General features: G+C 40.7%; 2 protein-coding genes across 2 annotated transcripts in view; one reads left to right on the top strand and one right to left on the bottom strand.

The window, feature by feature from the left end:
* Nucleotides 1-12,750, bottom strand: part of ITPR2 (inositol 1,4,5-trisphosphate receptor type 2) — a 545,841-nt gene that overhangs the window by 302,691 nt on the left and 230,400 nt on the right. The window contains exon 22 of the mRNA XM_036758879.1: nucleotides 2,450-2,643. Coding sequence (XP_036614774.1) covers nucleotides 2,450-2,643 — 194 coding nt within the window. The remainder of the gene's footprint in view (nucleotides 1-2,449; nucleotides 2,644-12,750) is intronic.
* On the top strand, nucleotides 4,514-12,570 carry SMC1A (structural maintenance of chromosomes 1A). Its single transcript, XM_036758878.1, has one exon. The coding sequence runs from the start codon at nucleotides 4,987-4,989 to the stop codon at nucleotides 8,686-8,688; it is 3,702 nt and encodes a 1,233-aa protein (XP_036614773.1). The 5' UTR covers nucleotides 4,514-4,986; the 3' UTR covers nucleotides 8,689-12,570.

Genomic DNA, 12,750 nt, shown 5'->3' with positions numbered 1-12,750 from the left:
CACAATGACTACAGTCAATAAAAATTAAACGCATTTTCTGGGAAATAAGAATATTTATATTATATGACTTTCCAATTATCTTCTACTAGAGTATCAAAACACATCTGCTTGGTGAAACTTTCCAGATGAAGATACAGAGTTATTCTGTTTGAAGTGGTAGTGATGTCATATTGTCATCAAATAGCTGGTAGATTTCTCCTTAAGGAAGGATAATGGGACACAAAATTCGGACACAAAAAAGGCATGTCTTTCAGCTATAACAGGTATGAAAGATCTACATATACTCCCAAGTTTTGATGCCAGACATATCTATGATTCAACCTGGGAGTCAGGATCTACATTCATAGACTAAATGGAGCAGTTTGTTGTCACGTACATGTCATATACCTTTAAAAGTGTCCAGGATAAGAACAAGATTTGATGAATGAAACTAGGACTTTTTTTCCATTTTTCTACTTTAGTGTTATATGTAAAAGATCTATTTTTTAACTGACCCAATGACTGCAGACATCAATCAATAAGTATTTATTAAGGATAACAGGATCATCAGTTTAGAGCTGGAAAGGACCTTTAATGACATTTGACAAATGAAGCAATTGAGGAACAAAAAAATAAAAAATAGAAGATCTGTCCAAAATTACACGTTATGATAGAAGCAGGACTCAAACTCAGGACGAAAAACACAGATAAAAGCAACTTAAAGAGAAAAACAGTGCCATGGAGAAACACCCTCAAAGGCCATGGAATGCAAGCATGCCCCTTAAAGGGACAAGTTGACCAAAGGCAGAGGGGCTGCAAGGCATTGTTGTCCATTAGTTCACATATAAATGATTGCTTTCAAGGTTTAAAGGATATACAGCTGTTTCTGTTACTTAAAATTTGCATGAGCAAATCAGTCAACCTCTCAGTTTCCTCATCTGTAAAATGAGGGAGTTGGACTAGGTGCCAGCTCTACATCTATAATCAATAAATTAGACATCAAAGGACTATTTGGAGTCCATGAACAAACGGTATGTGTTCTGTCTGTGCCCTATCTGATAGAACTGTGGATTTCAGGTTTCTCAACCTGTATTGGGATGGAACACTACTCACAAGATGTCCTGATTTGAGAAATTAGTAGATATCAGTTAACCATCAAGTAATGTGGCAGGCATTGTTCTAGTCACAAGCACAAAGAAAGTAACAACCCTTTTTCTAAAAGGCCTTACATTCTAATGAGGGATACAAGAAATACATATAAAAATACAAAGAGACAGCGTCCTGCTACCACCCAAGCCCCGACTAACAGCCACCATACCCCAAAAGCAACTTCTGTAAAGATGTAACCTGGCAACTGCTTCTTCAGGTGCTAAAGTCATTGCCTCCTCAAAAGGCAACATCTACTGAAGACCCAGTAAAGAAAGTCTTTTACGCCAAAGTCTGTGGCATTGTCCAAGGGTTTAAGGTCAAAAACAAATGTGATTTTATCAGTGGAAATGACCATTAAAGAAGATGCATTACTATCTGCTTTGCTGCTGCCCCCTAAGGGCCATGGAATCTTTCCATTTCACTTGCAGCAGAAACCTCCCATATGTGATGTGTCCCCCTATTAGAATGTGAGCAGAAACTGAAACCTTGAGAGCAGATACTATCTCCACCCTTATATTTGTATCCCCAGTGCTTTGAACATAGTAAATTCTTAATAAATGCTTATTCATAGAGCATAAATCTAAAACTGACAAATGGAAATATATACAAAGCAGTTAAATACAATAGAGTTTGAGAGGGAGGGTACTAGAAATTGGAGGAATCAAGACAGGTTTCACCCAAAAGAGGGTGTTTGAGCAGTGTCTGTGTGTGAAGCAGAAGTAATAAGGGAGTACAGACCAGCCAGTGTAAAGCCTAAAGTCAGGAGACAGAGTTTCATGTATAAGGGAAAAAAAAAAATAAAAGGCCAGTTGGCTGTACTGCAGAATGCAGGAGGGGGAGTAATGTTCAATGAGGCCAGATGCGTTAGCTATCCTCCAAGTTTTGCATTATCTATGTCAATAAATGAAATCAAATGCTGTCAGACATAAATTATTATAGACTTGGAGTTGTCATGGACTTTCCTTGCTATCAAATACCTCTTGAATTAAAAAATAATAATAATAAATTGTGTCATATCTTAAATAAAAAGGAGCTGACATAATATTGAATAAAACTTTATGCCATTATGAGACTTATACTATATTCACAACAAATAAAATAATCTAAACTGTACATGACCATTCTTTACATAAGCTTACATGTAGCAGGTGGCAAGGTTAGGGCAAATGTGAGAAAGAAAGGGGAAATGGTAAAGAGAACAGGTCTTATAATCTCTACACATAGTGTTTTACAATTAACAAGTTTTCTTATTTTATATGATCATCACACCAACCTAAGTTGAGTTAGGTATTTGCTATGTTGTTTTTATCAAACTGTTTACCTGTAAAATTTCAATTATTTTTAATTTTGTGTCCATAACAGTTATGTCCTCATTATCAGTAGTACTTGCTTGCTTGATTGGGTGGGTGCTAGGCTGTACATCAGGGACAGACATGGGAAAGATAGATCCCCTACTGAGGACCATTTGGGTCATCATCTCTCCAACACCATGGATAGTTCGCATAACATTATTTCCTAGAAGAAGAAAAGCACATAAGCAAGCACACATAATACACAAAGGAAGAGCTATAATATCCAACAGGTAAAAGTACATTTATATGTATGACAAGGAGAATATTAAATTTCATTAATAATCACATTTTAATGAGCATATATACATACACACACACACACACACACACACACACACACACACACACACACAAAAGTGCTGACAAAAATTGATATTCCAATAACAACCCAAAAGTCCAGGTAAATATTTTATTAGCAAATGTTCTTTTTTTTTCAAGATGCATTTCAAATAGAACACTAAGGCTATTATAAATAGCTCTGATGACATTCAAATGAGATCCTCATGAAATAAGTTTTACCCATAGTACAAGATTAATGGAAAATTATGGTTCCTGATCCTATCCTCAAGCAAAGATTCTATTTTGCTTTCCCTTTGCAAAAAACAAGTTACAGTAATTATTGACTGTTTCAAGAAAAAATATTCTATTTGAATTGAAAACTACTATTCAAAGCTCACAAAAAAGCAATTGTGTTCAGAGTAATTACTGGAACAAATTAGTGACAAATATGATAATATTCAATGAGGGCTCATTTCCCATCTATTTCTTTTCCTGTGTATGGCTCCACACTGGTATATTTGTTGGTAAAATGACAAAAATCCCACCACTGAATGACAACAATTCATTCAATTCCTACAATTCACGTGTACTTCTCTACTTTAGAGTTGTTGAAATAAGCAAGTTTGATTCAAATAAATATGTTCTTTTCTTTGTAACAATCTTAAGTTAAATAGGGCCTCAAGGAGCCTAGCTCTGGCCAAACATAAAGGATCCCGCTCTCCCACCCCCTTTGGAGAACTATTCTTTGCCAAAGTAACTCTGAAGAATAAACCAAGAAGAAAATGGAAATACTGCAGGATGTAATGAAACACTCTTTTCAAAGCAATAAAAATATCCAAAATATCCAAATAAATAGCCAAAAGATGGAAAAGTAAAGAGAATGAAAATAATTTGCCCGAAGAATTAAGTGAATCTTGATGGTTTTTTCCAGGCTCTATCATAGATTTCAAAACTGAAAACTTGGTGGCCACTATGCTGTGGCAAGTTAACACTTTTTAAAATGAATCCATTCTACTATGTGTAGAGAAACAATGTGCATGCAGAAGAGCGGAGTTCCAAAGAAGCGTTTCAAAGAATACATAAACAAGCTTGGGGGATCATTTTGACAGCCCTGGCACAAACGATGTATCCCAAGGGGCTGAACCATAATTGAAGAGTTTGGGGACAGATCTAGCTAAAGGGGACCGGAGGCAACGAGAAAAGCTTCAGTCAGAAAAATCCGCCCACAGAATGCCTCACAGTCAGTGAAATCTTTCCAATCCCCGCCCCCACCCCTGCTCCTTACACGGAAGAAAAGGAGAAGCTGGGGCGGAGGGGGGGGGGGGGTCGGGGAAGCGGGGGAAGGGAGGGAAACGAAGCTCATACACACAGACATAAAAACAGAGACAGAGAGGAGGTAGAGAAAAATGGTCTCTGGCTGGCTGAGAAAAGCTACCGGGAGAGGGGAGGAGGGAGGGAAGAGAATGCGCGCGCGAAAGAGACGGTCTGCCTCTCTGGAGGGGAAAAGAGAGGGAGGAGAAAGAGGCGCGCGCGCGAAAGAGACCGAGAAAGAAACACAGACAGACAAAAACAGACACAGAGACTGTCTAACGGGGAGAGATGGGAAGAAGCTGGAGGGGGCGGAGAGAGGAAGAGGAAGCTCGAGAGACTGACAGACTGGCGGGAAGAGAAGGCAGGGGTTGGGCTGAGGATAGGAAGGGGGAAGAACCGCTCCAGCCTCCCCACCCCTTTCCCCTCGCTGCCCCGCCAGTCTACACATGCGCACCATGCACACAAAGCGGGAGCTAGAGAGCTGGATGACGACTTCCGCGTCACCCAGCTCATTTGCGCAGGCGCAGAAGGCGGGCAAGTCCTGAGGACACTGGGAACGGGCGGGGTCGTCTCCCTCGGCCCTTCCCGGAATTACGAGCACACAAGCGCCCCAGGCCGACTGAGCAAGAGATACAGAGAGAACTGGCTTCACCCTGCTCGTCGGTGCACACAGGAAGCAGGCGAGTACTGGAATCTGGGGGTTTAATCGGGGTCCCGCCCGTCTTCCTACAAGCGCGCGCCCACGTATGCGCAGAAGCGCGCACGACCCCGCGCACGGCTCGTCTCGCGAGACTTGACTCGCGCCCGGAATCGGCTGTTCGCGTTTGCTCCGGGACCTGCTTGGTCGCGCTCTTGCCTACCCCCGCCCCCGCGCTCTCCCGTGCTGCAGCTCCGCATTGCTTCGCATCGCATCGCCATGGGTTTTCTAAAACTGATCGAAATCGAGAATTTCAAGTCATACAAGGGTAAGCAGATCATCGGGCCCTTTCAGAGGTTCACAGCCATTATCGGGCCTAACGGCTCTGGGAAGTCAAATCTTATGGACGCTATCAGCTTCGTGCTGGGCGAAAAGACTAGTAATTTGCGTGTTAAGACTTTGAGGGATCTGATCCACGGGGCTCCAGTGGGCAAGCCAGCTGCCAATCGTGCAGCGGTCAGCATGGTGTATTCTGAGGACAGTGGTGAGGACCGCACCTTTGCTCGCATTATTGTGGGGGGCTCTTCAGAGTACAAAATCAACAACAAGGTGGTCCAGCTGCTTGAATACAGCCAAGAGCTGGAGAAACTGGGCATCCTCATCAAAGCTCGCAACTTCCTGGTGTTCCAGGGTGCTGTGGAGTCTATTGCTATGAAAAACCCCAAGGAGCGCACAGCCTTGTTTGAGGAGATCAGCCGCTCAGGGGAACTGGCCCAGGAATATGATAAGAGGAAGAAGGAGATGGTAAAAGCTGAGGAAGACACCCAGTTCAATTACCACCGGAAGAAGAACATTGCAGCTGAGCGCAAAGAAGCGAAGCAAGAGAAAGAGGAGGCTGACCGCTACCAGAGGCTGAAAGATGAGGTCGTTCGTGCGCAGGTGCAGCTGCAGCTATTTAAGCTGTATCACAACGAGATGGAGATTGAGAAACTAAATAAGGAACTCACTTCTAAGAACAAGGAGATTGACAAGGAAAAGAAGCGCATGGACAAAGTGGAAGAAGAGCTAAAGGACAAGAAGAAAGAGCTAGGCAAAATGATGCGTGAGCAGCAGCAGATTGAAAAGGAGATAAAGGAGAAAGACTCAGAGCTTAATCAGAAGCGGCCCCAGTACATCAAGGCCAAGGAGAATACTTCACACAAAATTAAGAAGCTGGAAGCTGCCAAGAAGTCTCTGCAGAATGCCCAGAAACAGTACAAAAAGCGAAAGGGAGATATGGATGAGCTAGAAAAGGAAATGGTGTCCGTGGAGAAGGCAAGGCAGGAGTTTGAAGATCGCATGGAGGAAGAGAGTCAGAGCCAGGGACGTGACCTGACCCTGGAGGAGAACCAAGTGAAAAAGTATCACAGGCTGAAGGAGGAGGCAAGCAAAAGAGCAGCCACCCTGGCCCAGGAGCTAGAGAAGTTCAACCGAGACCAGAAGGCTGACCAGGACCGGTTGGACTTAGAGGAGCGAAAGAAAGTTGAGACAGAGGCCAAGATCAAACAAAAGCTTCGGGAAATTGAAGAGAATCAAAAACGAATTGAGAAGCTGGAAGAATACATCACCACCAGCAAGCAATCTCTAGAGGAACAGAAAAAACTAGAAGGGGAACTAACTGAGGAAGTTAAGCTTGCTAAGCAGCGCATTGATGAAATCAACAAAGAGCTGAACCAGGTGATGGAGCAGCTTGGTGATGCCCGCATAGACCGACAGGAAAGCAGCCGGCAGCAACGCAAGGCTGAGATAATGGAAAGCATCAAACGCCTTTATCCTGGTTCCGTGTATGGCCGTCTCATTGATCTGTGCCAGCCAACACAGAAGAAGTACCAGATTGCCGTGACTAAGGTGCTGGGCAAAAATATGGATGCCATCATTGTGGACTCTGAGAAGACTGGCCGGGACTGTATCCAGTACATCAAGGAGCAGCGTGGGGAGCCTGAGACCTTCTTACCACTTGACTATTTAGAAGTGAAACCAACAGATGAGAAGCTGCGGGAACTGAAGGGGGCCAAACTGGTGATTGATGTGATTCGCTATGAACCACCACACATCAAGAAGGCCCTCCAGTATGCCTGTGGCAATGCTCTAGTGTGTGACAATGTTGAAGATGCCCGGCGCATTGCTTTTGGTGGCCACCAGAGACACAAGACAGTGGCACTAGATGGGACACTTTTCCAGAAATCTGGTGTCATCTCTGGGGGGGCAAGTGACCTCAAAGCCAAGGCCCGCCGCTGGGATGAGAAAGCAGTTGACAAACTGAAGGAGAAGAAAGAACGTCTGACAGAGGAGCTGAAGGAACAGATGAAGGCCAAGCGGAAGGAGGCTGAGCTGAGGCAGGTGCAGTCCCAGGCTCATGGCTTGCAGATGAGGCTCAAATACTCCCAGAGTGACCTGGAACAGACAAAGACCCGGCACCTTGCACTCAATCTGCAGGAAAAGTCTAAGCTGGAGAGTGAGCTGGCTAACTTTGGGCCACGTATCAATGACATCAAGCGGATCATTCAGGGCCGGGAACGAGAGATGAAAGACCTGAAGGAGAAGATGAACCAGGTAGAGGATGAGGTGTTTGAGGAGTTCTGCCGAGAGATTGGAGTTCGCAATATTCGTGAATTTGAGGAAGAGAAAGTGAAGCGGCAGAATGAAATAGCCAAGAAACGGCTTGAGTTTGAGAACCAGAAGACTCGCCTGGGTATCCAGCTGGATTTTGAGAAGAACCAGCTGAAAGAGGACCAAGACAAGGTTCACATGTGGGAGCAAACAGTGAAGAAGGATGAGAATGAAATTGAAAAGCTCAAAAAAGAAGAACAGAGACACATGAAGATAATTGATGAAACTATGGCCCAGCTGCAGGACCTCAAGAACCAGCATCTGGCAAAGAAATCTGAGGTGAATGACAAGAACCATGAGATGGAAGAGATCCGTAAAAAGTTGGGTGGGGCCAACAAAGAAATGACCCACCTGCAAAAAGAGGTAACTGCTATCGAGACAAAGTTAGAGCAGAAGCGAAGTGACCGTCACAACCTGTTGCAGGCTTGCAAGATGCAGGACATCAAGCTGCCCCTGGCCAAGGGCACCATGGATGACATCAGCCAAGAAGAAGGGAGCTCCCAGGGAGAGGAGTCTGGGAGTGGCTCCCAACGAACATCCAACATCTATGCCCGTGAGGCCCTCATTGAAATTGACTATAGTGACCTCTGTGAGGACCTAAAAGATGCTCAAGCTGAAGAGGAAATTAAGCAGGAAATGAACACACTGCAGCAGAAGCTGACTGAACAGCAGAGTGTGCTACAGCGCATTGCAGCTCCCAACATGAAGGCCATGGAGAAACTGGAGAGTGTGCGGGACAAGTTCCAGGAGACATCAGATGAGTTTGAGGCAGCTCGCAAGCGGGCCAAGAAAGCTAAACATGCCTTCGAGCAGATTAAAAAGGAACGCTTTGACCGCTTCAATGCCTGCTTTGAGTCTGTGGCCACCAACATTGATGAGATCTACAAAGCCCTGTCCCGCAACAGCAGTGCTCAGGCTTTCTTAGGGCCAGAGAACCCAGAGGAGCCATATTTGGATGGGATTAACTACAACTGTGTAGCCCCTGGCAAGCGATTCCGGCCCATGGACAACCTGTCTGGTGGGGAAAAGACTGTAGCAGCCCTTGCTTTGCTCTTTGCCATCCACAGCTACAAACCAGCCCCCTTCTTTGTTCTAGACGAGATTGATGCAGCATTAGATAACACCAACATTGGCAAGGTTGCCAACTACATAAAAGAACAGTCAACTTGCAACTTTCAAGCCATTGTCATTTCACTGAAGGAAGAATTTTATACAAAGGCTGAGAGTCTGATTGGTGTCTATCCTGAACAAGGGGACTGTGTTATCAGCAAGGTACTGACATTTGACCTTACCAAATACCCAGATGCCAACCCCAACCCCAATGAGCAGTAGTGCAGCCTAGGGAAGGGGGTGGGACCTCAGAGCTGTAGGCCAGGGTTAGTTGCCTTAACTGTCTGATGTGTTAGAGAATCATGTTGCAGGCCTACAAGATGCAGGACATCTACCCTATTATAGAGAATCATGATTTTTATGCCATTTAAGGAACCATAAAGCAGTATATAAGAGGCAGCAGAGTACATCTCTGCACTGGGTGGGGGAAGGTGAGCCTGGTTACTTCTCCCCAATCCCAATTCCCATAGCCTCTTTAAGAACTATGTTGGAAATCCTTTTAGAATAGAGGTTCTTAATCTGGTGTCTGTGAACTTGTGTTTGTTTTTTAAATATTTTGATAAATGTATTTCAATACAATTGGCTTTCTTTGTATTTTATTTCTATGTATTTTATGCTTTTAAAAACATAATGTGGGAAGGGGGGTTCACAGGCTTCACCAGCCTAGCCTGCCAAAGGGGTCTTTGATACAAAGAAGTGTTTCCTGGACATATGGCTGTTGGCAATGTTTATGGGCCCTTGATGTTCAACTCCTAAATTTGTCTGAGTTTTGATTTGAGTATATACCTGCCTTCAGAAGATAATTTTCATCACTAACACATAACAGGCCCTTTATTATTCTTACTACTGATCCAAATCTTTGTTGATCAATGTCTGTATCTTATTTAGAGTTGCATGGAATATAATTACTTAAAGTTATGTTCTACAGAAAATTATCCCAGACAACTCATTTTCCCAAAGTCAGGTGCTGTCACTAAGAGATTAAATAAAACCCAGAGGCCAGAACTAAAATAATGTTATCAGTAGAATTAAAAGCTTCATTACTCTAGTAAGAAGGCCTTAGTTGTTGGTGATGAAAAGTAATGTGGCATAATAAAGGGAACACTGAGATAGAAGTTTTAAATTTTCTCGTAGGTAAAATGGGGATTATGGATGTCCCAAAATTTCTCAATGCAATTTTTAGCTATTCAAGCTCAAAACTTCACTAAGACTTTTGGGCTTCTCTGTATATATCCATACATTGTCATGATGCTGTTCTTATGATCATATAAAATAGAAATTTGTAAATAGTAAAACACTGTATAATTATTATAAGAGTTGCTTAAAGAGTAGAATATTACACAAACATAAGTAGTCATGTGAATCATAGGCTTAATAGTCTGCCATTGGTTCTTTTCCATTCCTAGTGATTTTCATTGCTTCTTAATAAATGTCACAGTCCTAGATACTACAAAAAGGTAGTTTCATATATTTCTTTTAAATTGTACAGCAAAAAGTAGCCTTGAAAAACTCCAGATGAAAAAGCTACCTTCAACATCAGCTACAAATACAAACAACAGAAAGACTAGATGAGCATAAAAAATATTTTGCTGAGTTTGCTCCTAACTCAGCAGCAAATTTAAATTCATTGGGATAAGTTTTGCTCAGATAAATACAGGAGAAAAACAGCACTTAGGAGAATAAAAAAGATAAGCAATGGCTATGGAAAACAACAATACAATATAAGCAGTTTGGGATTTGGTATAGAAGGACTTGAGTTAGGATCTACTGCTACTTAGTACCTATATAATATTTGGTAGCTTCCTTAACCTCTCAGGGCCTAAATTTCCTCAATTGTAAAAGGAGGGGTTTGAATTATGTGACATTAGGGGTCCTTTCCACTTCTAAGTATGTGAGCATAAGAAAAGATTTAGAAAATAGAAACCCAAGATTTCATAATTCTGTCATAAAATAATAGAAATCCAGTAAGAATTTTGCACACAGAGGTTCTGTTCAAGCTATGTAGAAAATGCACAAAATACCAGGGAGTCAATCTACTAGATACTCCCCAGACTTAAAGGTAAATTACAAACACTCTGAACAAATAATGACAAATAATAAAATTCATTTGGAAGAACAAATGATGTAGAATACAAAAGAAATGGAAAGGTAGAAATGAAGGGTATTACCTCCTTAACTTATAAAGCAGTAGTAGATCCATGAAACAGACTATGTAAGGAAGAATCAGAAATAATCTAACTGAATAACCCAATATTGAATAAATCTGAGACTATAAATTACTTGAGAAACAACTCCCTATTTGACAAGGACTGCTGGGATTAGTTTTAGGCCAACAGCTTACATAATGTAACGTAATAAGGTCAAAAATGGATATACAAACTTGAATATGAAAGAACACTCAGTAAATAAAAGATAATGAAATCAAATATACCTCACAGTCGATGGTTAAAGGGAATATACTTAAATAATGTGTACAAATGACTAAGATAAAATAGGTAATTTCATTTACAGAAAAGAGAAAGCATTGATTAGGAAAAAGATGTTTATGTCAAATAGCTCTTATAAGTATACGATAGCCAACATATGTTGTGAATTATCAAATGGATAAGATCAATGGATCAATGGTCAAAGATATGAAAAATATTTCAAATGAGGCACTACTATATACATACCATTAACCATATGAAAAATTGCTCCAATTCCCTAATAATGAGATAAATGTGAATCAAACAGCATTTTACCTTATATCCAGTAAATTGGCAAAGACAAGAAATAGGGAATAGCCCATGTTGGTGGAGCTAATGGAGCTGTGAAGTGATCCACCCATTTTGGAAAGTAATTTATTATTATACTCTAAAAGTTGGCTAAAATATCCATACTCTTTGACCCAGAGATCATACTGTTTGGCATATGCCAAGGAGGTCAAAGAAAAAGAAAGATTTCATATAACAAAGACCTAGAAGCAAAATAGAACATAATGAGTTGTTACTGTTCAGTGTGAGTATTTATATGAACTGATGTGGAATGAAGTAAAATAAGGGGAGAAATGTACACAAAAGCTATGATGTAAATGAAAAAAACTGACTAAAAAACCCTCAAAAAACAAAACAATGCTGCAGAGTTTTATAAGAAGCAAGTTTGACCCTAAAAAGAACTGAGAAAATTTACTTCCCTCACTTCTTTGCAGAGGTGTGGGACGACAGGTTGCAAAACTCTGTTTGCTGTCAGACAAAATTGATGTGCTGGTTGCTTTTGCTGGTTGTTTTTTTTTCCTCTTTTTAATACTATAAGGGATGACTCCGTGGTTGGGAAGGAGTAAGGAATATATTGGGAAATGAAGGTGTTCTAAAAAAAGTTTTTAAACCAATAAAGTGATTTTTTTTAAAAGAAGATAAAGGGAAGATAAAGATTTAAAAAAAAAAAAGTAGTTGTATGTAATTGCCTAATTTTACTGAACAGATAAATCTTTTTTTATTAGTCACAATTGCCCCCCCAAAAAAAAATCTAGAAAAATCAATATCCTATACTTCCATTACTATAGATCAAGAAGTTTCCATCTCCAGCTACAAAACTGACTATAGCCCAAACCTAATTAAAATGTAATTGGAAAATGTCCAACAAAATACATAAAAATACAACAACCTAGGTAATAGTAATTTGTGTTTTTCTGAGTCAGTATGCTGCCTTCAGGTTTGATTTTGATACCACTGATACAGATATTCTCTCCATAGATGCAGATCACAATCCCCATGTATCTCAAGAGACTATAGTTGCTGTGAACAAAAATTTTGTCATCTACCAACTGTCTGGCAATGAGCTTGATACTGTAAACTTTAATTTGACCAGAGTAGAGAACAGTTTGGGTGTTTTGGTTAATTAGTTATTCCAGTAGGAAGGAAAGATGAACCAAAAGTAGCAGAACTTCAGATAGACTTAAAAAAGGACTCAGGACAAAAACATTTAAAAAATATTTGTTGTTAATTCATTTGGTTCTATAATGTGAAATTCTAAAGGCTTTATGTAATGTAATCCTTATTTAGCAGATGTGTTTTATCATTTTTGTTAATAGCAATTATATTTGCAATAAAAAAAATTTAAAAGGAGCATCAACTCTACTTTTGTAAAAAAGTAAATTTAGTATACAAGAAATGTAAAAAATATTCAGTCATTTGAGATTTATAGCTCATTAAGCTCCAGGTTGAAAATAAAATTTTCTCTAGCTTCATTAGATTCTACATTTATGATCTTAGGATGTTGTGATTTTGTTTAATGATTTAATATTTA

Source organism: Trichosurus vulpecula, chromosome 5, assembly GCF_011100635.1.
Source record: "Trichosurus vulpecula isolate mTriVul1 chromosome 5, mTriVul1.pri, whole genome shotgun sequence".
In the NCBI taxonomy this organism is placed as follows: domain Eukaryota; kingdom Metazoa; phylum Chordata; class Mammalia; order Diprotodontia; family Phalangeridae; genus Trichosurus; species Trichosurus vulpecula.
The sequence above is the reverse complement of the archived record's forward strand: the minus strand, read 5'-3'. Positions and strand labels throughout refer to the sequence as shown.